The sequence below is a fragment of the Mustelus asterias genome, chromosome 8 (genome assembly GCF_964213995.1).
Source record: "Mustelus asterias chromosome 8, sMusAst1.hap1.1, whole genome shotgun sequence".
Classification (NCBI taxonomy): Eukaryota; Metazoa; Chordata; class Chondrichthyes; order Carcharhiniformes; family Triakidae; genus Mustelus; species Mustelus asterias.
The window spans coordinates 38,954,088-38,979,894 of record NC_135808.1 but is presented as its reverse complement, the minus strand read 5'-3'; the positions used below and the strand labels follow the sequence as shown (position 1 = coordinate 38,979,894).

The 25,807-nt window shown below is 44.3% G+C and overlaps 1 protein-coding gene across 3 annotated transcripts in view; it reads right to left on the bottom strand.

The window, feature by feature from the left end:
* Positions 1–768: 768 nt before the first annotated feature.
* The window catches only part of LOC144497091 (uncharacterized), a 62,363-nt gene continuing 37,324 nt past the window's right edge, over positions 769–25,807 (bottom strand). Inside the window, exons 1-4 of one of the 3 annotated variants that reach the window (XM_078217862.1) lie at positions 23,600–23,626; positions 19,904–21,219; positions 2,398–2,404; positions 769–1,912 (exon numbers count right to left, since the gene is read on the bottom strand). In XM_078217862.1, the coding sequence (XP_078073988.1) occupies positions 888–1,912; positions 2,398–2,404; positions 19,904–20,743 (1,872 nt within the window). In that variant the 5' untranslated portion in view covers positions 20,744–21,219; positions 23,600–23,626 and the 3' untranslated portion in view covers positions 769–887. Of the gene's footprint in view, positions 1,913–2,397; positions 2,405–18,388; positions 21,220–23,390; positions 23,627–25,807 lie in introns of those variants that run through there. The other 2 variants (XM_078217861.1, XM_078217863.1) reach the window with 2 other exon arrangements.

The window sequence follows — 25,807 nt, the reverse complement described above, 5'->3', positions numbered from 1 at the left end:
CCCACAGTCCAAAGATGTGTGGGTTAGGTTGATTGGCCATGCTAAAATTGGCCCTGAGATGCGTAGATTAGAGGAGTTAGCGGGTAAATATGTAGGGATATGGGGGTAGGGCCTGGGTGGGATTGTGGTCGGTGCAGACTCGATGGGTCAAATGGCCTCTTTCTGCACTGTAGGGTTTCTATGATTCTAGGACTGCTGCTTAATTCAATAATGACACAAATATGTGTCGTTAATACAGGATATAAAATGGCTCCCACGGCCACGTTAGTGTTAAAATGGCTCCCTTTGTCATATGTTAGTGTTAAAATGGCTCTCTCTGCCAGATCTCAGTGTTAAAGTAGCTCCCTCTGCCATGTGTTAGTGTTAAAATGGCTTCCTTGGCCTTCTGATTACTAAAGTGAATATTGTGTAAAAATGTCAAGTTGAACTAAAATCTAACAACTCAGGCCTGCATACACATATCATACTGGAAGGGTTTGTCTCCCATGTGGATTCACTGATGTTCCGGGAGGTCTGATAACTGTGTAAAGGTTTTTGTACAGAACTCACAGCAAATAGAGTTTCTCCCCTTTGTGAGTCCGTTGATGGTCCAGGAGGTACACTGACTTGTGTGAAAGCCTTGTCACACGTCTCAACCTGAATGGATTCTCTCTATCCTGGACCTTCTGGTGCATCAGAAAAATGGAGGAGTGGGTGAAAGCCTTGTCCTCACCACACATTTTGCTCCTGAAGAGTTTCTCCGTTATGTGAATCCTTTGGTGTCCCAGGAGGGTCAACAATGCAAGGGAAGCTTCACTACAAGCCTCACACCTGAAAGTTTAATCCCCAATGGATGCTCTGATGGAGCAGAAGTTTGCAAGACCACAAGAAGGATTTGTCACAACGTTTCACTTGAACGGCTTTTTGTCTATGTGAACCTTCTGATGTCTCAGGAGGCTCGAAGAAGTCCCAAAAGCTTTATCACAAACGAAACACTTGAAGGGTTTCTCCCCTGTGTGGATCTTGTGATGGAGTAGGAGATTTGATGACCTTGAGAACGATTTCTTGCACACCTCACATGTGAATGGTTTCTCCCCTGTGTGAATGCGTTGGTGTACACGGAGATGTGATGACTGCGAAAATGATTTGTCGCAGATCTCACAAATAAATGGTTTCTCCCCTGTATGAATCCTCTGATGGAGCAGGAGTTTTGAGAACTCCGAGAAGGATTTATCACAAACCTCGCATGTGAATGGTTTCTCACCAGTGTGAATGCGTTGGTGTGTGTGGAGGTTCGATGACTGTGAGAATGATTTGTCACACACCTCACAAGTGAACGGTTTCTCCCCAGTGTGAATGCGCTGGTGTACGCGGAGTGCTGCAGAATCTAAGAATGATTTGTTGCACACCTCACACATGAATGGCTTTGTCCCTCTATGCCCTGTCTGATGGACCAGCAGTCTTGAAAAATTTGTGAAGGCTTTGTCACACAACTCACACTTGAACAACTTCTCCCCACTGTGAATGTGTCGGTGTCGCACAAGTGTCGATGACTGTGAAAATGATTTGTCACACACCTCGCATCGGAATGGCTTTTCTCCTGTGTGAATGCGTTGGTGTCTGCGGAAAGTTGATAAGTCTGAGAAACGTTTGTGACACACTTCGCATGTGAATGGTTTCTCCCCTGTGTGAATGCGTCGGTGTCTGCAGAGAGTGGATGAGTCCGAGAATGATTTGTCACACACTTCACACATGAATGGTTTCTCCCCTGTGTGAATCCTCTGGTGTGTCAGGAGACTGAAGGACTGAGTGAAAGCCATCTCACAAAACTGACATCTGAATGGTTTCTCCCCCGTGTGAATCATTTGGTGTCTTAGGAGACTTGTAGATGTCATGAAGCCTTTATCACACACCGCACACTTGAAGGGTTTTTCTTCCATGTTGCTGTCCTTGTGTTAACAGTGGTTTGAAAAGATATACCTTGCTCTGGAACAGCCTCTCACCTGCAGGAATGAGTCAGAAGAACATAAGAACTAGGAGCAGGAGTCGGCAATTCAGCTCCTTGAACCTGCTCCTCTATTTATAGTTGATCGCATCTCCACCTTTCTGCTCACTCCCCTTAATCCTTCACCCCACAACTCATTAAAAACCAATCTGTCTCCTTCTTAAATTTGTTTAATGTTCCAATATCCACTGCACTCTAGGGTACAGAATTCTGCAAATTTGCGACCCTTAATTACCCCACATTTCTGTTTTAAATCTGCCACCCATTAGCCTAAAACTATTGCCCTCATTTTAGAATGTCCAAAAGAGGAAATGTCTGCTCTATATCTACCCTGTCAATCCCCTTTAGCATCTTATATTGCACCTCATGACGGCCCACCTTCACAACCTTGCCCTGGACTCAGTTTAAATCACCACCAGTCTCAGCCTGTGATCAGCTGGGACTATGGTGACTTTACCTTTTACTTATACCAGTGGTACATGACGCCCAACCTTCTCTATGCTGAGCAATGCTGTGAAGGGACTGGATGTCTTCCCACAAGTTGTTCTTTGGTTGATGGTCAGAATCTATCTGCTGCGTCTATCCTCCTTGAATTATTTGTGTACTACTGTGCAATCCTTCTGTAAAACAGGAAAAGGAAACATGATTTCCTTCAACTTTCTCTCCTCCTTTGCTGAAGAGGCTCACTCCTCAGTTAGAGACTGTTCCACAGAGTGCCAGTCTGCTATTCCCCTGTGAGGGGATCAAATATAAGTATTTTCCCTCACTTCACTGTGACACATCACCTGTATCCAGCAGGAACGCTAGATCGTGACCAGGAGCAGACAACCCAGAGAGTGCAGTGAAGCTTCATCAACATCAGGATTGTTTCCACCACAATCTCACAAACCCATTCCAGACATATTCAGTCCTGAACATTCGTGTGGATATTATGCAATGTAATTATTATAAATTCTGCTCCTTCACTCACCATCTCCTCACTTAGTTTTCAGTCCCGACAGGAAGTGAAGCAGCTGTGAAAGAGGAAGAGGAGGGAATGGGCAGAGAGGGTGGGCTCTCTGATTGACGTCTCTCACAGCCAATCGAAGACTTACAAAAACCGCCCACAGGAAACAACTCACAGAACAGTGGGCGGGGCTTCACTTACACCCTGTCTGCCCAATTCTGCGCAGCCGCTTTGCAGACAATGTCGAACCCGGTGTCTCGGGGCCTGCGCAGTGAGGGGCGGTAGTGTGGAATCAGCGGGAGCCAGCCCGCGGTGCCTGATGGGAGTTGTAGTTCTGCCGCGCGCAGCGGCGGTTGGCTCCCAGCGTTCGGGAGTTGGAATGTGAGGAAGCGCGAGCCCCGAGCGGCTGAATCGAATTGAAAAGCAGAGATTGACCCTTGGTAGGAACCAGAGCGATGGCGCTGGGAAGATTCACCATTGCAGGTGATTCTCTGTATGCAACTTAAGAGGAAAAAGTCACACAAGTCACTGCAGTTCCACTGAGTGGACAACCCAGAGGAGTGACAGGAGGAGGATAGTGTGGTTAGCTATGTCAACGGTCCATTAGAAGTCTCACAACACCAGGTTAAAGTCCAACAGGTTTATTTGGTAGCACAAGCCACAAGCTTTCAGAGCGCTGCCCCATCATCAGGTGAGTGAGGAGTTCTGTTCACAAACAGGACATATAAAGACACAAACTCAATTTACAAAATAATGATTGGAATGCGAGTCTTTACAGGTAATCAAGTCTTAAAGGTACAGACAATGTGAGTGGAGAGAGGGTTAAGCACAGGTGAAAGAGATGTGTATTGTCTCCAGACAGGACAGTTAGTGAGATTTTGCAAGCCCTGGCAAGTTGTGGGGGTTACAGATAGTGTGAACCCAAGATCCCGGTTGAGGCCGTCCACATGTGTGCAGAACTTGGCTATCAGTCTCTGCTCAGCGACTCTGCGTTGTCGTGTGTCGTGAAGGCTGCCTTGGAGAACGCTTACCCGAAGATCAGAGGCCGAATGCCTGTGACCGCTGAAGTGTTCCCCAACAGGAAGAGAACACTCTTGCCTGGTGATTGTCGAGTGGTGTTCATTCATCCGTTGTCGCAGCGTCTGCATGGTCTCCCCAATGTACCATCCCCCGGGCCATCCTTTCCTGCAGCGTATCAGGTAGACAACATTGGCCGGGTTGCAAGTGTATGTATCGTGTGCCTGGTGGATGGTGTTCTCACATGAGATGATGGCATCCATGTCGATGATCCGGCACGTCTTGCAGAGGTTGCTATGGCAGGGTTGTGTGGTGTCGTGGTCACTGTTCTCCTGAAGGCTGGGTAGTTTGCTGCGGACAATGGTCTGTTTGAGGTTGTGCGGTTGTTTGAAGGCAAGAAGTGGGGGTGTGGGGATGGCCTTGGCGAGATGAGGCCTTGGCCTCTCTCCACTCACATTGTCTGTACCTTTAAGACTTGATTACCTGTAAAGACTCGCATTCCAACCATTATTTTGTAAATTATGTTTGTGTCTTTATATGCCCTGTTTGTGAACAGAACTCCCACTCACCTGATGAAGGGGCAGCGCTCCGAAAGCTTGTGGCTTGTGCTACCAAATAAACCTGTTGGACTTTAACCTGGTGTTGTGAGACTTCTTACTGTGCTTACCCTAGTCCAACGCCGGCATCTCCACATTATGTCAAACGTTGCAGACAGGTTGCTTCTCTCTCCACAGATGTTTCCTCACCTGAGGATTTCCGGCATTTTCTGAATCTCTTTCAGGTTCCCAAGAAGGCATTCGGCATGCTTGCCTTCATCAAGGGGCATTGAGTTTAAAAATTGGCAAGTCATGTTGCAGCTTTATAGAACCTTAGTTAGGCCGCACTTGGAATATAGTGTTCAATTCTGATCGCCACATTACCAGAAGGATGTGGAGGCTTTGGAGAGGGTACAGAAAAGATTTACCAGGATGTTGCCTGGTATGGAGGGCATTAGCTATGAGGAGAGGTTAGAGAAACTTGGTTTGTTCTCACTGGAACGACGGAGATTGAGGGGGGACCTGACAGAAGTCTACAAATTTTGAGAGGCATGGACAGAGTGGATAGTCAGAAGCTTTTACCCAGGGTAGATGAGTCAATTACTAGAGGGCACAGGTTTAAGGTGCGAGGGGCAAGGTTTAAAGGCAATGTACGAGGCAGATTTTTTTACACAGTGGGTGGTGGGTGCCTGGAACTCGCTGCCACTGGAGGTAGTGGAAGTGGATACGGTAGTGACTTTTAAGGGGTGTCTTGACAAATACATGAATAGGATGGGAATAGAGGGATATAGTCCCCGGAAAGATAGGGGGTTTTAGTTAAGTCGGGCAGCATGGTCGGTGCAGGCTTGGAAGGCCAAAGGGCCTGTTCCTGTGCTGTAATTTTCTTTGTTCTTTGTTTCTGGCATTCACAGATTTTGCCCCATTGCATTCCAAGAACTGGCGCCGCGCACTTTAGGGAAGTGTAGACTATGAGCTGATTTATCAGAGCTTTGAAAATAACAACAGTTTGTCTTCATGGCTTCATGTGGACAAATTATTTCAATTGGAGAGTTTAGGAAGGATCAAAGGTCAGATTTAAAGTTGTGCAAGGGATGAACTACAGATTCATCAATCATTAAAAGTAACAAAGAAGCTCAACAAAGACATTTTATTTAAAAAAAACAACAATACTGAGGTCCAGTATTAGAGGAATAGAATTGAAAAGCAGAGAATTGATGTTGAACTTGTCTAGAACCTTGTTTAGTCTAACTTGGAGAGCTGTGCACAGTTCAGATCAGCATTTTGAAAAAGGACAGAAAAGGATTGGAGAAGGTGCAAAAAACATCGATAAGGATGATAAGGAGAACTTAGAGACTGTGCCCATTAGGAAAGACTGGACAGGCTAGTACCCTTTTCCCAAGTAAACAGAAGACGAGAGGGCATTATAAAAATATTTATAATGAATTATAAAACGAAGAATTTGGGGGTAAATGGAGAGAAGATGTACCAATTGTGTGGGGGGAGTCCAGAACTCGGATCCAGAAATATAAACTGGTCAATAATAAATCCAATGGGGAATTCAGGAGTGACTTAGTTCCCAAAAGAATGATTTGCATGTGAAACTTTGTCCCACAGGGAATGGTTGAGGCAAATAGTTTCAATGTGTTTGATGGGAAAATAGTTAAGACAAGGGAGAACGGAATAGAAGGATCTGCTGATAGGGTGAGATAAAATATGTAGGGGAAACCTCATGTGGTGCATAAGCACTGGTATAAAGGGATGGGCTGAATGGTCTGTTTCTGTGTTCAATTCGATTCAGCCACTCGGGCTTGCGCTTCCTCACATTCCAACTCCCGAACTGGGAGCCAATACCGGAAATACTCAGCAGGTCAGAAGGAGAGAAACAAAGTTAACATTTCAACACAAGATGACCTTTCATCAGAAACTAGGTTGGATGTTGGGAGCCTCCTACTTTTGTCCGAAAATAACTCATACTCTTACTAGCACTATACCCTCCCCATCCCACCACCCTTCATCTCCCCCACATCTCCATTTTGACTGCCGCACACTCACATCAACATGTCCCGGTCTCAGAGTCAACCCTTGTTCTATTTCCTCAACTGGTCCTCCAAGTCACAATCATTCCCCAAGTCACAGTGTTACTCTCCGAGCACACAGTCAATACCAAAGAAAAGATCACAGTCAGAGTTACTCTGCAATATACAGAGTCACTCCCCAAGCAACGACTCAGCCTCTTCCTCAATCTCAACTCTTTTCCTTCTGCCAGTGTCTCTCTCTCCCCGCTGTGCATGTGCTCATCCCATCTCTGCACATCATCGCTTTCTTGGATGCTGTGGGTCTTCCTCTTCTGATTTGCTGTCAAACACATCCGAGGCTACACATCCCACACAAATGATGTCAGTTTGAAAGTCTCCGAAGATGAAGAATGCTATTCCCATACTAGAAATTTCTATTAAACATTTAACAGGGGGAACTGAGACAGCACCTGCAATCATAGTACACAAGGAGGCCATTCAGCCCATCGAGCCTGCACCAACAATAATCCCACCCAGGCCTGTACCCCCACAACACCACGTATTTACCTGACACTGAGGGGCAATTTAGCATGGCCAATCAAACGAACCCACACATCTTTGGAATGTGGGAGGAAACTGGAGCACCCGGAGGAAACCCAGGCAGACATTGGGAGAACGTGCAAACTGCACGCAGTCATCCCAGGCCGGAATTGAATCCAGTGTTCTGCTTTCAATGGCGGGTGACCAAGAGATTACACTAGCTGAGGGGCTCTGCTTGGCTTGGATTCCTGGCAATGCCATATCACAGGCCTCATGGTCCACTAATGTCACTGAGCTGGAGGGAAAACTCAGATCATTATATGTTACAAGGAGTCCTTAATCACTGCGCCTGAGGCAGCAGGGCGAACCATTGTGTCACTGTGCCATCCACGAAGTGAGGTTTTATTCAGATGGAACAATAAGTTTAAATCCCCACCTCATCTGCTGCTCAAAGTCACCTCCATTTCACTGGTCAGTTTCCCAAACTTCAGGAAACTCAGGTTACTCCAGAAATATTTGGATTGGCTGTGAGAGACATCAATCAGAGAGCCCACCCACTCTGCCCATTCCCTCCTCTTCCTCTTTCATAGTGGTTCACTTTCTGTGGGGACTGAAAGAAAAGTGAGGAGATGGTGAGTGAAGGAGCAGAATTTATAATAATTACATTGCATCATATCCACACGAATGTTCAGGCAGTCCGACTATCCTGTGGGGATGATGTGGAGATGCCGGTGTTGGACTGGGGTAAGCACAGTAAGAAATCTCACAACACCAGGTTAAACGTTTAGGCGGGATTCTGACTTAGAGGCGTTTAGTCATACCCCTTCATCGGCCGGGGTATTGAGTTTAAAAATTGGCAAGTCATGTTGCAGCTTTATAGAACCTTAGTTAGGCCGCACTTGGAATATGGTGTTCAATTCTGGTCGCCACACTACCAGAAGAATGTGGAGGCTCTGGAGAGGGTACAGAAAAGATTTACCAGGATGTTGCCTGGTATGGAGGGCATTAGCTACAAGGAGAGGTTGGAGAAACTTGGTTTGTTCTCCCTGGAACGATGGAGGTTGAGGGGAGACCTGATAGAAGTCTACAAGATTATGAGAGGCATGGACAGAGTGGATAGTCAGAAGCTTTTTCCCAGGGTGGAAGAGTCAATTACTACGGGGCATAGGTTTAAGGTGCGAGGGGCAAGGTTTAAAGGAGATGTACGAGGCAGATTTATTACAATCCCCACACTCCCACTTCTTGCCTTCAAACAACCGCACAATCTCAAACAGACCATTGTCCACTGCAAACTACCCAGCCTTCAGGAGAACAGTGATCACGACACCTCACAACCGTGCTAGATCATCGACACGGATGCCATCATCTCACGTGAGAATACCATCCACCAGGTACACAGTACATACTCTTGCAAATCGGCCAACGTTGTCTACCTGATACGCTGCAGGAAAGAATGTCCCGAGGCATGGTACATTGGGGAGACTATGCAGACACTACGACAACGGATGAATGAACACCACTCGACAATCACCAGGCAGGAGTGTTCTCTTCCTGTTGGGGAACACTTCAGCAGTCACGGGCATTCAGCCTCTGATCTTCAGGTAAGCGTTCTCCAAGGCGGCCTTCACGACAACGCAGAATCGCTGAGCAGAAACTGATAGCCAAGTTCCGCACACGAGGACGGCCTCAACCGGGACCTTGGGTTCATGTCACATTATCTGTAACCCCCACGACTTGCCTGGGCTTGCAAAATCTCACTAGCTGTCCGGGCTGGAGACAATACACATCTCTTTAACCTGTGCTTAACCCTCTCTCCACTCACATTGTCTGTACCTTTAAGACTTGATTACCTGTAAAGACTCACATTCCAACCATTATCTTGTAAATTGAGTTTGTATCTATATATGCCCTGTTTGTGAACACAACTCCCACTCACCTGATGAAGGGGCAGCGCTCTGAAAGCTTGTGCTCCCAAATAAACCTGTTGGACTTTAACCTGGTGTTGTGAGATTTCTTACTATCCTGTGGGGAATCAGGTGTGGAAATGCTCCTTATGCTGTGTGAGAAGATCCAACTGAGAGACCTGTTTACTCGATGCTTTGTGCTGAGCTGTTTGATTGGAGCTGTGTGTTGGATATTGAGTGTGTTTATTGGAAGCATTTCCCTTCTGATTTATAGGCTGAGTTTTGTTGATGGGTCATTACTGAATATGAGAAGGTGAGGTGTGTCTCTCCTCTCCCAGATAATTACATTTATTGAAATGACTTTTAATATTTTCTTTAAAGATTTTACCTTAAGTCCTTGGCTTTTCTCAAAAGATGTGGAGATGCCGGCGTTGGACTGGGGTAAGCACATTAAGAAGTCCCACAACACCAGGTTAAAGTCCAACAGGTTTATTTGGTAACACAAAGCTTTCGGAATGTCACTCCTTCTTCAGGTGACTCACCTGAAGGAGTGACACTCCAAAAGCTTTGTGCTAGCAAATAAACCTGTTGGACTTTAACCTGGTGTTGTGGGACTTCTTACTGTGCTTTCTCAAAAGCCCAGTGCCGTGTCTGATAGACTGCATGTCTGAAATTCAGCTAAGTGCACTATGTCTAAATTCCCAGGATAAACCAGAACCCTTCAATCAGCTACATTGAAGCATTATTTTCCTTAGCTTCCAGCACTTCCTGCCCATTATGTTTTCAACTAGAGGAAAAAAATCAAAATTTCCATTGAATTAACATTACTCCGGAGTGTTTTTATATTAATCACATACTCTCAGGGTGAAACTGGTTTTTGCCAGCAGAACATGAGCTCATAGTGAATTGACAGCCATTTTACACTCGGAAACAGAGGGTTTATGACAGTCAAGTGAGGAAAAAGAAAGGGCTTGTATCTGATCCCCCGCACAGGGAAATAACAGCCTGGCACTTTGTGTGGAACAGTCTCTAACACCTTACTATACCAGAGAGAGGATAGACACTGCAGATTGATCCTGACCATCCAAGGAACAACTGCACAACTCTGAGAAGACATCCAGTCCCTTCAGTGAAACCATCATCTGGAAATCGGTCGGGTCAGGAAAGCTTTGATCCATCATCAGATCTGAAGCTGGTCAAAGACTATTTCCTCGGGTGGATGGAGCTATTACAAGGGGGCATAACTATAGGGTTCGTGGTGGGAGATACAGGACGGATATCAGAGGTAGGTTCTTTACGCAGAGAGTGGTTGGGGTGTGGAATGGACTGCCTGCAGTGATAGTGGAGTCAGACACTTTAGAAACATTTAAGCGGTTATTGGATAGGCACATGGAGCACACCAGGATGATAGGGAGTGGGATAGCTTGATCTTGGTTTCAGATAAAGCTCGGCACAACATCGTGGGCCGAAGGGCCTGTTCTGTGCTGTACTGTTCTATGTTCTATGTTCTATGGTGTGAAACTTTCCATCAGAACCAACCTTTCCAAAGGCTTGGCTGTGGGTGATCAGTCAGTGTGAGGCTGGGAAGAAGTGTGAGTGTGTTTCAAGTATGGTGAGAACTTCAATCATTCTTCAAGCTTCGTGAACCACTGACTCATTCCTATAGGTGAAAGGCTATTCAGGTGGGAGGTAAGTGCAGAGGGCTTCACAGTGATAAGATCTTCTAACAGACATGATACATTTGTTGTGCAACTGTTAACACAAGGAAAGCTGATGGAAGAGAAACCTTTCAAGTGCGAGGTTTGTGGTAAAGCTTTTATGCAGGCCTCAAGAGACACAGGAGGATTCACACAGGGGAGAAACCATTTAGGTGTGACATATGTGAGACGACTTTCACCCAGTCCTCTGACCTCCTGTCACATCAAAGGATCCATACAGAGGAGAAACCCTTCACTTGTGAGGTGTGTGACAAATCATTCTCGTGGATGTCGGTTCTCCGCGTACACCAACGTATTCACACTTGGGAGAAACCATTCAGTTATGAGGTATGAGACAAATCATTCTCAGAGTCTGCAACCCTCCACATACACCAACACACTCACACAGGGGAAAAAACATTCACATGCAAGGTTTGCAACAAATCATTCTCACAGTTAATGATGTTTCATGTTCACCGATGCATTCACATAGGGGAAAAGTTCTTCACATGTGAAGTGTGCAACAAATCATTCTTACAACAATCAATACTTTGTGCACACCAATCTGTTCACACGGGAGAAACCATTCCCATCTGGCTTATGCAGCAAAGCATTTTCAAATTCATCCCAATTCCTCATTCACCAACACATTCATACTGGGGAGAACCATTCACATGTAAGCTATGCAACAAATCGTTCTTAAAATCAACATCGCTTTACGAATACAAACGCATTCACACAGGTGGGAATCTGTACCCATGCGAGGTACGTGACAAATCCTTCTCCAAATCATGGAACCTCTGTGCACACCAACGCATTCACACAGGGGAGAAACCATTTGCATGTTAAGTGTGCGACAAATCATTCTCACAGTTAGTAAACCTCCACATACACCAACGCATTCATACTGGGGAGAAGCCATTCACATGTGAGGTGTGCGACAAAGCATTCTTACAGTTTAATGATCCTCTGCATACACCAGCAAACTCACACAGAGGAGAAACCTTTCAAATGGGAGATGTGTAGCAATGCCGTCAGACAGTTATCGAGTTTCTCTGTGCATCAGAGGATCGTCATGATGTGGAGATGCTGGCGTTGTGTGATCAGTGAACCAACGCCGACATCAGAGGATCCACATGGGAGAAATCATTCAGGTGTGAGGTTTGTGGCCAGGCTTTCACAAAGTCAGCATATGTCATACAGGGGAGAAACTATATTGTGAATTCTGTAATAAAACCTTTAAACTGTTATCAAACCTAGATCATCAGTGAACCCACACAGGATATCAGCTGTGGATTTATGGTTGAGGAGTTGTTCATTATGTTCTTCCAGCATTAACAGATGATATTTCCATTCTGAAGAGGAGAAACACCATCCTGTGAATGAAGGGATTTTGTCCATTTGACCTCAGTCTATAGAGGTGACATCAAAACATATTTGCATTTCATGATTATCAGCATATTGTTGAGTCTGTCTGAATTTCACTTATAACCACATGTCCAGATCTTCCAGGTGCATGGAATCGGCTGCCGGTAGTGGTGGTGGGGGCGGATTCGATAGGGTCTTTTAAGAGACTTTTGGATAAGTTCATGGAAGTTAGATAGAGGGTTATAGGTAAGCCTAGTAGGTGGGGACATGTTTGGCGCAACTTGTGGGCTGAAGGGCCTGTTTGTGCTGTAGCTTTTCTATGTTCTATGTTCTATTTGTCTTTGGGCTTCAACTATTGAGTTGCTGCCTTCTTTTACAGATTGTCTGTGAGCTGCTCCTGGAATTTCTCTTGTTGGTTGGGCTGTTTTAGAGCTGAGACATTGATCTTCTTCCTCTTGGACTTTTGGGTCTTGTGATGTCTTGGTGCTAGGTAGATGTTCATCACTGATCGAACAAGTCGATGATCTGTCCAGCAGGCATCAGTCCTTTACATGGATCGAATGATGTCATCAGCTGGAACTTTGATTTGGCTTTAGACCTTCCAGAGGAACCTCCGAGATGGTCTTTGTTTCCTGACGAATCCAAGAAAAATGTCAAGAGCAATATCATTACATTCATCGAGGTGACCAAAGCATTTGACTCAGTAAATCACGAGGCTCTGTGAATTGTGCTCCAACAATTTTGATGTCCAAGAAACTTCATGACAATTCTGTAAATGCTTCATGATGACATGACTGTAACTGTCTTGAGTGGGAGATCTGAAAGAGAAGCGTTAAATCCAGACTAATGTCAAGCAAGGCCCCAATTCTATTTACAATCTACCTGACAGTGACTATTCAGCTCGTCAAAGATCAACTGCTCTCAGGTGTCAGTATTAAATACCATCCCGATGGGAAACTCATTTACCTTGGTCAGCTCCATTCCAAAACTAAAATGACCACCATAGATACATATGATCTAGTTTATAAATGACTGCAGTGTCGTTGTCCGCTCTGTAACAGATTTGTAAACTACTGTCAATCTCTCAAATTCTGTATATAGGAAACTTGGCCTGTCCCAAATGTGGCCAAAACAAAACTCATCAAACAAACCACACCTGGTCAACCAAATATTCCACTTCTATATATTTTGAAGTAGAGACTCTGGAATATGTTGAGCGTTTCACATACCTCGACAGCCTCCTCTCTCAAAAGGTCTCCATTGAGGAGGAGATCCAACAGCGAACGGATCCAATATGTCAGTTCAGCCTTCTACAAACTACAGCAGCGAGCGTTTGACTGCAGCAGTTTGGACAGCAGCAGTTCAAGAAGGTGGCTCATCACCATTTTCTCAAGGGAAATTAGCAATGACCACAAAATGATCACTTTGACAAGGAAGGTAGAAAGTAAAGGTAATTTTGAGGACAAGGGTGTTGAAGGTGGATATGAGGGAGTGGTTAAACCAGATTGATGGCTACAGAAGCATTGTGGAAAATGGAGGGTCAAAGGGCAGAATTGAGTATGATTCAGTTCGTGTTCTGGGAAAGATGTGGACTCATTTTCAAATGCTTTGTTAATTTGGTTCATTCAGAGTTTGGTTAAGCTGAATATTGTGTTTGTTTTTCTGCTGTTTTATCAATCTTCTGTGTTGATTTAGAACTCACAAATTTGCTTTTTATACATTTTCCCGGATTTGTCAGCATGGCACGTTCCTATTCACTGAAACACTCAGGGGCCGGCAGTAAGAGTCTTGTACACAATATATTGGTCAATGTCACTGTGGGCTGGTATACTTTCTCCATCAACAGGTTTATAATTTCCAGTTCACAGGAAGCAGAACATTTTTCTGAGAAAAAAAGACTTGCATTTATATATCAACTTTCACAAAGGAAATTTGTTCCACAGAAATTCCTAATGTCATGCCATTCATTGAATACTTCCTTGTCAAATTGCTTTCACCTCTCAGTTTTCGGGGTAAAATTCCATCTGCCACTTACCTGCCCATTTGACCATCCCATCTACATCATCTTATAGCCCAAGACACTCAGCTCACTGTTAATCACCTGGCTAATCTTCGTGTCCCAAATGCCCAAACATTAACTGAGTAGGTCCTGCCCTGATTCGATCTACCAAAATGCATCACCTCACATTTATCTAAATTAAACTCCATCTGCCATTCATCGGCCCACTGGCCCAATTGATCAAGATCCCGTTGCAATCCTAGATAACCTCCTTCACTGTCCACTATGCCACCAAGTTTGGTGTCATCTCCAAACTTACTTACCATGCCCCATAAATTCTCATTCAAATCATAAATAACAGATAATATAGTGGCCTAAAATGTTTTCCTGTACACATTTCAAGAGATCTGCTCCATCCAAGCTCTTAATAATATGTCTATCAGTTAATGTTGTAAAAGCTGAAATCACCAACTATAATTACCCTATTGCTATTTTTACACACCTCTGTAAATTTGCTCCTCAATTTCCCGCTGACTGAGAGTCTATAACAAACACCTAGTAATATGGCTGCCCCTTTTTTTATTCCTAAGCTGTATTCACAGAGCTTCATTTGATGCCCCCTCCATGGTAAAAGGGTGGCATGGACAAGTTGGGCCGAAGGGCTTGTTTCCATGCTGTAAACCACTATGACTCTGTATCATTCTCCTTACTGCTGTAACTGACTCCTTAACTAATATTGCAATTCCTTCTCCTCTTTTACCCACTCCTCTGTTTTGCCTGAAGATTCTATATCTCAGAATGTTGACTTGTCAATCCTACCCCTCCCTCAACCACATCTCGTGATGACTATTACATTACACTTCCACATGTCAATCCTCACGCTTCTTCTGTTTCTTTCCCCTCATGTGCTTATTTAGTTTCCCTTTAAAGAAATCTATGTTATTCACATCAATCACTCCACATTGTACAACTGAATTCAATACATTTTGGAATTTGTTAAGTAGAATCAAAATAAAAACATGAAAATTTTCAGCTGGTCCTAAAAATTCAAATATTGTCCTTCAGGGAAGGGAACCCGATACCTGATAGATCAGGTCTACATGTGACGCCAATATGGATGACTCTGAACTACCTTTTGAAGTGAAAAGTTAGGACAAGAGGGACCCTATCCTGGTTCTGGGAGGGAGGGGATGGCCCATACATGTTTGACAGCCCTGTCAACCGGCCACACCAGGTTTGGTATGTTGACTGCCCCTCATGGTCAGGCACTAGCAAACAACTCTCACTGAGTCTACTTGCTGACTCTATTCATCCAAATATCATGTAGATATCCCTCTCTTCCAACTTTAAATAAACCAAATACCCACATGTAGGCTGTGCAATTCAATCAATTCCACCTCACCACCAACATGTGTGTGGCCGGATTCTGGCACTATCAAGAGGCTTCAGACTTCGTCAGGAACAAGTAGGTATTTTTTTAATAAAGAGAACTTGGGTACAAGAGGTTTGCAACAAGAAGCTGTCCTGAAGCAGAGTTCCAGTCTTTACATGCTTACTACAAAAGTACATTGCTTGAAACATAGAAGATAGGAGCAGGAGGCCATTTGGCCCTTCGAACCTGCTTCATCATTCATTACGATCATGGCTGATCATCCAACTCAATAGCCTAATCCTGCTTTTTCCTCCTAACCTTTGATCCCATTCGCCCCAAGTGCTATAATCTCGCTGCCTCGTGAATACATTCAATGTTTTGGCATTAACTACTTCCTGTGGTAATGAATTCCACAGGCTCAACGTTCTTTGGGTGAAGAAATGTCTCCTCACCTCCATCCTAAATGGTCTACCCCGAATCCTCAGACTGTGTCCCCTGGAACATCCTCCCTGCATCTACCCTGTCTAGTCCTGTTAGAATTTTATAAGTCTCTGTGTGATCCCCCTTCATTCGTCTGAACTCCAGCAAAAACAATCCTAACCTAGTCAATCTCTCTTCGTACATCAGTCCTGCCATCCCTGGAATCAGCCTGGTAAACCTTCGCTGCACGCCCTCGAGAGCAAGAACATTCTTCCTCAGAAAAGGAGACTAAACCTGCACACATTTATTCTAGGTGTGGCTTCACCAAGACCCTGTATAATACATCCCTGCTCCTGTACTCGAAACCTCTCGTAATGAGTGTCTCTCTCTCTCTCTCCTATGCCCCACTCCCTCCTGTGACTGTCTCTCTTGTGTTTGTCTCTGTCTTCCTCTCCTACTCTCTCTACAATGCCCCTCCCATTTCTCTCCCTCCTGAAGCAGGTTTATTTCCCTGAAGGACAATCTTGGGAGTTTTTGGGACAATTTGATATTTTTCATGTTTTTATTTTGATTCTATTCCGCAAACGTTACTTTTTACTTCACTTCACTACATGGAGTGGATGCTGAAGAGGGGAAGAGTCATAGAGGTTTACAGCATGAAAACAGGCCTTTCGGCCAACATGTCCATGCCGCCTTTTATTTTAAACCCTTAAGCTCGTCCCAACTGTCCCACAAAGACATGCTGACTGTCCCTAATCAGTCCTTGCGTCTCTAAATGCCTGTAGATCCTGTCTCTCAAAATACCTTCCAACAACTTACCCACCACAGATGTGAAGCTCACTGGCCTATAGTTCCCAGGCTTTTCCCTGCAGCCTTTTTTAAACATTTGCCACCCTCCAATCTTCAGGCACCTCACCTGTGACAATCGATGATTCAAATATCTCTGCTCGGGACCCGCAATTTCCTCCCTAGCCTCCCACAATGTCCTGGGATACACTTCATCGGGTCCCAGGGATTTATCTACCTTGATGCGCTTTAAGACTTCCAGCACCTCCTTCTCTGTAATATGTACACTCCTCAAGACGTCACTATTTATTTCCCCAAGTTCCCTAACATCCATGCTTTTCTCAACAGTAAATACTGATCAGAAATATTCACGGAAATGACACCTGAGGGAGAAAGGAACAGAGGATATGCTGAGAGATGAAGAGGGATGAAAGGAAGCTCGTGTGAAGCATGACCATCAGCTTGGACCAACTAGGCCGAATGGCACTATAATTCAATGGATGTAATTTTCTGTGGTTGGATTTGAATTCTCAATCTCTGGATTGTTAATCCAGCACTATATTGCTATTCAGCTGTACTGCCTGGAGACACATTTATTGATTTGTCTCTTAATGCCTTGTGGCCTTTCCTGTGAAATCCTTTTGATTTTGAGAGATTTCATATTTCTATGCTTTTCTGATTATCGCCCCAGTGAGTGTCAGGCCACGATTGGCCAGGTCATCGATCCTGACTGTCACTGAGCTGATTTAATTGGTTTTTGATTATATCTTCCAGTTCAAAAGGACAGCAATGTATCTCCCAGAAATAACACTGGATTCTTTACCAGGTTTAATCTGACTTTGAACAAAGCCCTTTTCGTTATGACTGGAGGTCTGAGTGTCTTGGTGTTCTCTTCTCATGGGGTTTTCTTGCAACGTCCTCACACTTCAACTGAAAAATTCTTGCATTCGCAAAATTGAGAGTTTAAAACATTCATTCCTCAAAATCAATGATCATTCAATTTGATTATTATATGGAGAAATCAAAGTTACATCAATCACAAATCACGATTACATATGTTGTTGATATCAGGAAGCAGAGAGCAGGGATGAATTGGTCTTTCAGACCGGAAAGCTGTAACAAGTGGAGTGTCACAGGGATCAGTGCTGGGGCCTCAACTGTTCACAATCTACCGCAATGACTTGGCTGAAGGAACTGAGTATATTGTATCTTATTTTGTTGATGACACTATGATAAGTAGGAAATTAAGTTCTGAAGAGGAGTTAGAGGGTCTGCCAAGTGATAGAGATAGATTGTTAGTAGGCAAACATTTGGCAGATGGAGTAAAATGTGAACTTTCCCAGTTTGGCAAGAAGAAATGTAAAGTATATTGAAATGGAGAGAGAGAGATTGCAGAACTCAGTGGTATAGTTTGCTGATGACGCCACTGTAAGTGGGTCGGATCTCAAACAATGATGAGAAGGAGTACAAGGAGAGAAATGGTGCAATAACAATGACTTCTCCCTTTATCGTCATCGACTTCAGAAAACGTAATGGAGGACATGCCCTGTCTACATCAAAGGTGATGAAGTGGAGATGGTCAAGAGCTTCAGGTTTCTAGGTGTTCAGATCACCAACAATCTGTCCCAGTTCCTCTATGCCAACTGTGCTGATCATTGATGCCTTGAATGCTGGGGGTTTTCCTCTTCTTCTACACATCCCACACTGATGTTGTCAGTTTCAAAGCCTCCGCGGATGAAGAATGCTATTCCCACACTAGAAATCTCTGTCAAACATTTACCAGGAGGAACTGAGACATAAATGCAATAAATAAGGTTTTATTCAGATGGGACAATGACAAGTTTAAATCCCCAACTGATCTGCTGCTCAAAGTCAGCTCTGTTTAACCGGTCAGTTTCCCAAGCTTCAGGAAACGCGGATTATTTGGAGCAATCTGAATTTTAAACAATGTTCCATATGGTCTGTAAAATGGTTACTGTTTCAAACCTTTATTTACATATGATAACATTAGATTACATTGATATGGGACCCAAGGTCTACAAAGATATTTACCCAAATATTCCCCTTTTCATTAAAAAAAATCCACTATCATCTGCAAGTTGTATCACAGACAGTGTTATGTATTCACCAGTTTGTTTTGTATCTTACAAACTTGCTTTCTCTTAGAAGAATGCAGAGATTATACTTGTTCAAAATCTAAACAGGTTTACTTAAATTACTTTAAAATTCTCATCAATTACAGGGTTCTATACCCATGCGGTAGTCTCTGCCAGAACCATGCCTTTTGTCTGGAAACTTCTCTGCCGAATTAGCTCTTGAACTCCAATCACATTGAACATAGTCATAGATCAGAGACTGACTAAAATAATCAAACGCAGATCAATCAAACCATTGGACACTACACATTGTCCATACAGAAAATAATCATAGATGAATAAAAAAACAAGACTCTTCTTTCTAATCTGGTCTAACAGAGCTACTGCATACATCAGGGATGGGATTTTCCAGTCTTGACAGCAGCAGACATCAGTGTGGATTGACGGTAAGTTTGGAAAGCAACCAAAGTTAATTTGTTGTCGCTCTCCAAATTTTCCCGTGCCGCCCGCTATGATGCCCCCCTCCCGCACTGGCAGGAAGGTAACATCGCACCCATAATCATGATAACATTCAGGTCTTCACTTCCAAATTAAGTCACATCCTTTGTAAACACTTTGGAACAGATATAAGCAGTATGAGAAAGATGTTTTGAAGTGGTTCGTAGTCAGATTGTACCATCACTTTCTCCCAAACAAATACTGGTTGAAATGCTCACAAGCAAAGACAATATCCAGGCACACTTTCTCAATCTGTGCATAGCATCATTCAGTTTGTCTTGATGCTCCAGACACAAACACAACTAGTTGTCATTGCTGCATGAGGGTTGCTCCAAGTCCTGTTTCACTGGCATCTCACTCATGGGTGACTTTATCATCGACATCATAGTACCTCAGCAATGGCGTTGTTGTCACTAGTTGTTTGATGCGAGTGAAAGCTGCTTCTTATTCTTTGTCCCAATACCACTGAACATCCTTTGCAGTGAGCCTGTATAGAGATTCACACTCTGATAATAGATTGGCAAGAACTTAGTGTGGATTCCAGGAGGTTTAACTGTGTGAATGCTTTATTACAGAATTCACACCAGTATCTCACATTGAAGATGTCAAAAATCCTTCACGGCAAATCTCCAACTTAAAGTGTTACTTCCTTAAATTGATCTTCAGCTGAATCAGGAGCTTTGAAGCCTATGTCACACTCCTCACACTTGAACGGTTACTATCACGTGAATGCGCTGGTGTCTGCGGAGGCTCGATGACTGCGAGAATGATTTGTAGCACACATCACACATGAACGGTTTCTCCCCTGTGTGGATCCTCTGATGGATCAGGAGCTTTGATAACTGGGAGAAAGCTTTGCCACATACCTCACACTTGAACGGCCTCTCCCCGGTATGGGTGCGCTGGTGGACACGGAGGGTGGATGATTGCGCAAATGATTCATCACACACCTCGCATGTGAATGGTCTCTCCCCTGTGTGGGTGCGTTGGTGGACGCGGAGGTCTGATGATCGTGAAAATGATTTATCACACACTTCGCATGTGAATGGTTTCTCACCTGTGTGAATGCGTTGATGTTCCCGGAGAGCTGATGACTCTGAGAATGATTTGTTGCACACCTCACACGTGAATGGCTTCTCCCCGGTGTGAATGCGTTGGTGGACACGGAGCTCCGATGACCGTGAGAATGATTTGTCACACACCTCGCACGTGTATGGTTTCTCCCCTGTGTGAATGCGTTGGTGGCTAAGAAGGTTTGATGACCATGTGAATGATTTCTCACACACCTCACATGTGAAAGGTTTCTCCCCAGTGTGAATGCGTTGGTGACTGCGGAGGGTGGATGACTGAGAGAATGATTTGTAACACACCTCACACATGAATGGCCTCTCTCCTGTGTGAATCCTCTGGTGTCTCAGGAGATTGGAAAAATTGGTGAAAACTGCTTCACACACTTCACATTTGAGGAGTTTCTCACCCGTGTGAATCCTCTGGTGCAACAGGAGGCTCGAAGATGTCACAAAAGCTTTATCACAAGCATCACACTTAAATCGTTTCTCTTCCATTTGGCTGCTCTTGTCTTAACACTGGCTGTTAAAGATGCATCTTGTGTGTTAGAAGATCCTATGACCCGATAGAGCTTTCCGCACTCGCCTCACAACTGAACAGCCTTTCACCTGTACCAATGAGTCAGTGGTTCATGAGGCTCGAATTATTGAAGCTCTCACCACATTTGGAGCCCACCTATACTTCTTCCGAGCCTCACCCTTACCAATCCTCCACAGCTGAACCTTCGGAAAGGTTGGTTCTGATGGAAGGTCCCACACCACTGACCAGTTTCAGATCTGATGATATGTCAAAGCTCCCCTGACCCGACCAATTTCCAAATGATAGTTTCACTGTCCAACCTTCTCTGTGTTGAGCAATGATGTGAAGTGACTGGATGTCCTCCCACAGTTGTGCAGTTCCTTGGGTGATAGTCAGAATCTATCTTTAGGGTCTATCCTTTCCGTATTCTCTGGTGTAGTACGGAGCAATCCTTCTGTAAAACAGTAAAAGGAAACATAATTTCTTCCAACTCCATCTCCTCCTTTGCTGAAGGAACTGAATCCTCAGTGCAGATTGTTCCACAGTGAGTGCCAGTCTGCTATTCCCCAATGTTGGGGGAGGGGTGGAGGGAGGGGGGGGGGGTGGGGGGGAGATGGCGATCAGATGCAAGTCTTTTCTTTTCCCTCACTTGGATGTCACACACCCTCTCTTTCCAGCAGGGACACTAGATAGTGACCAGGAGCTGACAATGTGGCTACTTTCTTTCCTTTGTCCAGTTTCCCATTGTGAGGGCAATGGAAAAGACAGTCGAGTGGAGTGTAAAACAGACTATCAATTCATTATGAGGTCGAGTCCTGCTGGTGAAGACCAATTTTACCCTTAGAGTGTGCGCTTAATATAAAAAACACTCAGGAGAAATGTTAATCCATTGGAGATTTAGAAATTTCTCCCCGTTTTCAAAGAAAATTATTTGAAGAAAACACACTGGGCAGGAAGTTCTGGAAGCTAAGGAAAATATTGCTTCAGTGTAGCTGATTGAAGGGTTTGGATTTATCCTGGGAAATTAGATACACTGCACTCACTTAGATTGCACATCCCAAATTCAGTGTGGGGTTAAGGCCGCACCTTGTATATCTTTTTAAATAAAATATACATGTAGAGATATGGTTACTGCTATCTCAAAAACCTTCAAATTGGGCAAAAATCTAAAATAGTTGAACCATTTTGTTCATTTGAGACCCTGCATAGAACCATCGAAAAGTTACAGTGCAGAAAGAGGCCATTCAGCACATTGTATTTTGCTGGTAAAAAAAAAGAGAAAAAATAAACTATCAACTCACATTAATCCTGTTTTCCAGCAACTATTCCATAGCCTTACAGGTTACCGCATTTCAGATGCAGATCTAGGTAACTGTTAAATGAGTTAAGCATTTCCACCTCAACCACCAACTTCAACCCCTGTGTGAAAAAGCTTTTCCTCATGTCCCCTCTAATCCTTCTACCAACCACCTTAAATCTATGACCTCTGGTATTTGACCCCTCAGCTGGGGAAAACATGTTTTTCCTGTCATAAAATCAACTACCTGGCGGTATTGAAGAAACCTGCACCTTCTTATTCTGAAGAGCCACTAATGACTTCCCTGCGGGCTGCACAGACCACATTCAAAAAGAACTATACAAAGACCATCTGCTTTTCCTGGGCTGGCCAATTGGACTCTGTTCGCCAGCGAGGGCAAAGGACCTCACAACTTCCTTTCAATTCTTTAGAGGGTCGGAGATGTTGAACCATCTCAGGGTCCCAGACATGGGATGCAAAACACTTGTCGAAGCCAGAGTGGAGAGGGGGCAGCCTTGTGACATGGCCCTTGAATTTGTGGAAGCAGTAATATTGCCTTGTGGAACTACAAAGCCTCTGCTATTTAACCATCTAACTCGCAGCATCACAGACAAGGAGCTCTGGCCCTGACACCGAATCCCATCCACACAGCTTCTGCTGGAAATTCTGCACCATCGCCTACAAGACTGATTCATCTCTGCATGCCGATCTCATTGTGTGAAGTCAGCAGTGGAAAAATGAACTATCCAGCACCAGTTTACCGCTCACCAACCTCTGTGAAAGAGTACCTCATTGGACTGATTCTGGATGCTAGAACCTATATAAAACAATATTTATTTTCTCTGCGGTTTATGATCTATAAACCTTTCCTTTTTCTATCCCTCTTTTATTGTATGACTGCAAAGGAGGCAATGTTGTGATTCCCATCCCAAGCTTGAATGTGGGAAAATAAACGAACCCTTTCAGTTTAGCCTATCTTGAGTTTACTCTGGGAATATCATAAAACAGGATCACACTAAAAGTGAGGGGTTAGGAAATTCACCATTTCAGATAAAGGGGGAAGAAAATCCAAAAACCTTTCTGTTCACAGACGGGTGGTGAGAGGAGAAATTTGTGCTGTTTAGATTACTTCCCCCTCTCCCTGTCTGCAATACCAGCTATCAGCAAAACTTTCAAATCCAATCCCAGGCTTTTGGGAAAGGCCGAGGCCTTCAGGTAAAATCTTTAAAGAAGACATTAAAATACATTTCAATAAATGTGTCTCTGCCCCTCCCAGAAATTACACCCCACCTTCTCGTATTCAACAATGACCCATCAACAAAACTCACCCTGTAAATCAGAAGGGAAATATTTCCAATAAACACACTCAATATCCAACACACAGCTCCAATCAAACAACTCAGCACAAAGCACTGATTAACAGGTCTCTCAGCTGGATCTTCTCACACAGCATAAGGAGCATTCCCACACCTGATTCCTGAACATTAGTGTGGATATTATGCAATGTAATTATTATAAATTCTGCTCCTTCACTCACCATCTCCTCACTTGGTTTTCAGTCCCTACAGGAAGTGAAGCAGCTGTGAAAGAGGAAGAGGAGGGAATGGGCAGAGTGGGTGGGTTCTCTGATTGACGTCTCTCACAGCCAATCCAAATATTTCTGGAGTAACAGGAGTTTCCTGAAGCTTGGGAAACTGACCGGTGAAACGGAGGCGACTTTGAGCAGCAGATAAGGTGGGGATTTAAACTTGTCATCGTCCCATCTGAATAAAACCTCACTTATTGCAGCTGCTGTCTGAGTTCCCCCGGCAAATGTTTGACAGAGATTTCTAGTGTGGGAATCACATTCTTCATTCTTGGAGACTTTCAAACTGACAACATCAGTGTGGGATGTGTAGCTTGGGATGTGTTTGACAGCAGATCAGAACAGGAAGACCCACAGCATCCAAGGCAGTGATGATGTGCAGTGGTGGGATCAGCACGTGCACAGAGGGGAGAGTTGGACAGGAGGGACATGGTCCCAAGAGATACAGGGACATGATCACTATAGAGAGGAGCAAAGGAGACATGGGCACACAGGAAAGGGACACCTGGGAGGGAGAGAAAAGATTGTCTGAGTATTTGGAGAGAAAGAGAGAGACACAGGGATCAATAAACAAAACCCCCTCCTCGGTGTGTTGTACATAAAATGGTGACATCAGCCACAGAAGGAAGGGATGAACCTTGTCCCTAATCAGCGAACATCAAGTCACTCACCTTTCCCGAATATGGGTGTGATGTCCGAGTTCCTGACAATGAAAACATGTGGGATGATCCAGTGTGAGTGACATTCACTGGAGTAGTCTCAGACGGTCATTACACACTACATGAAGGAGGGAATTGTTTTACTGTTCAGGGAGCTCTGAGAGTCTCCTTGGGTGCTATTCAATGTCATGTGAGTATTATCAGTCACTCCCAACAGCTTGGGAAGCAGCTATTCCATAAAACTCCAGCGACCTCTGCTGCTGCTTTGAGTGATATGTACAATTTCATGAAGTAATTTACCCTGCAGAGTCATTTACTCTCTTCCTATCATCTCCTCTTCTTCCAATCCTTCCTTTTAAATCCTTTCTCTCTCTCCCCTGTCTCTCCTCTCGTTCTCCTCTTGTCTAATTCTCCTCCTGCTTCACTCCTCCAATCTCTGCACTTTTAATCTCATTCTCTCTCCTACCTCTCTATCACCCCTTCGTGGATGGATCTAGTACTAGGTCAGTCACTGTTTAAAAATAAAGGAGCTCCCATTTCAGGCAGAGACGATGAGGAATTTTGTCTCTCAGAGGATTGTTGCTCTCTGTAATTCTCTTCTGCAGAGAGCAGTGGGGGTTGGGTCACTGAATATATTGCAAGCTGTGTTTCTGATTGACAAGGGATTCAATGGTTATGAGGGGCAGACAGGAAAGTAGAGTTATAGCCACAGCCATGATCGTATCCAATGGCGGAGCAAGCTTGATGGGCAGATTGGCCTACCCCTGCCCCTATTATGATCTATATTTCTTTTTGTTTATTTCTATCTCTCCTCCTCTTCTTTTCTCCACTTCACCTCTCCTCCCCTCTTGCTGTACAGTAATACAGAGGCCAAGACCAAACACTAAGAGCAGCATGTAATAAACAGATTAAACAGCCCCACAACCAGCAGATGAGAACAATGCTTGGTAGGCCTCCCAAATCTTGTTCAGAATTGTGGACCAGCAGGAACACCTCCATCCTCCACCATGTTAGAGCTCAGCACAGGAGTGCCAAACACAATGTTAAAGTTCTTCAGCCAGAAATAGTGAGTGGATGGTCAAACTTAGCCTCTTTCTGAGGTGCTGGGAGGACCTATATTTGATCCCCCACACAGAAGAGTACCAGACTGGCACTCACTGTGGAACAGTCTCTAACTGAGGAGTCAGCAAAGGAGGAGAAGGCGTTGGAGGAAATCATGTTTCCTTCTCTGTTTTACAAAATCATTGCACTATACTATCCCAGAGAACACAGAGAGGATAAATACCATAGATAGATCCTGACCATCACCCAAGGAACAACTACACAACTGTGGCGAGATGTATAGTCCTGTCACAGCAGTGCTCAACACAGAAGGTTGGGCAATGAAACCATCATCTAGAAATGGGTCAGGTCAGGAGAGCTTTGACATATCATCAGATTTGAAACTGGTCAGTGGTGTGGAACCTCCCATCAGAACAAACCTTTCTGAAAGTTCGGCATT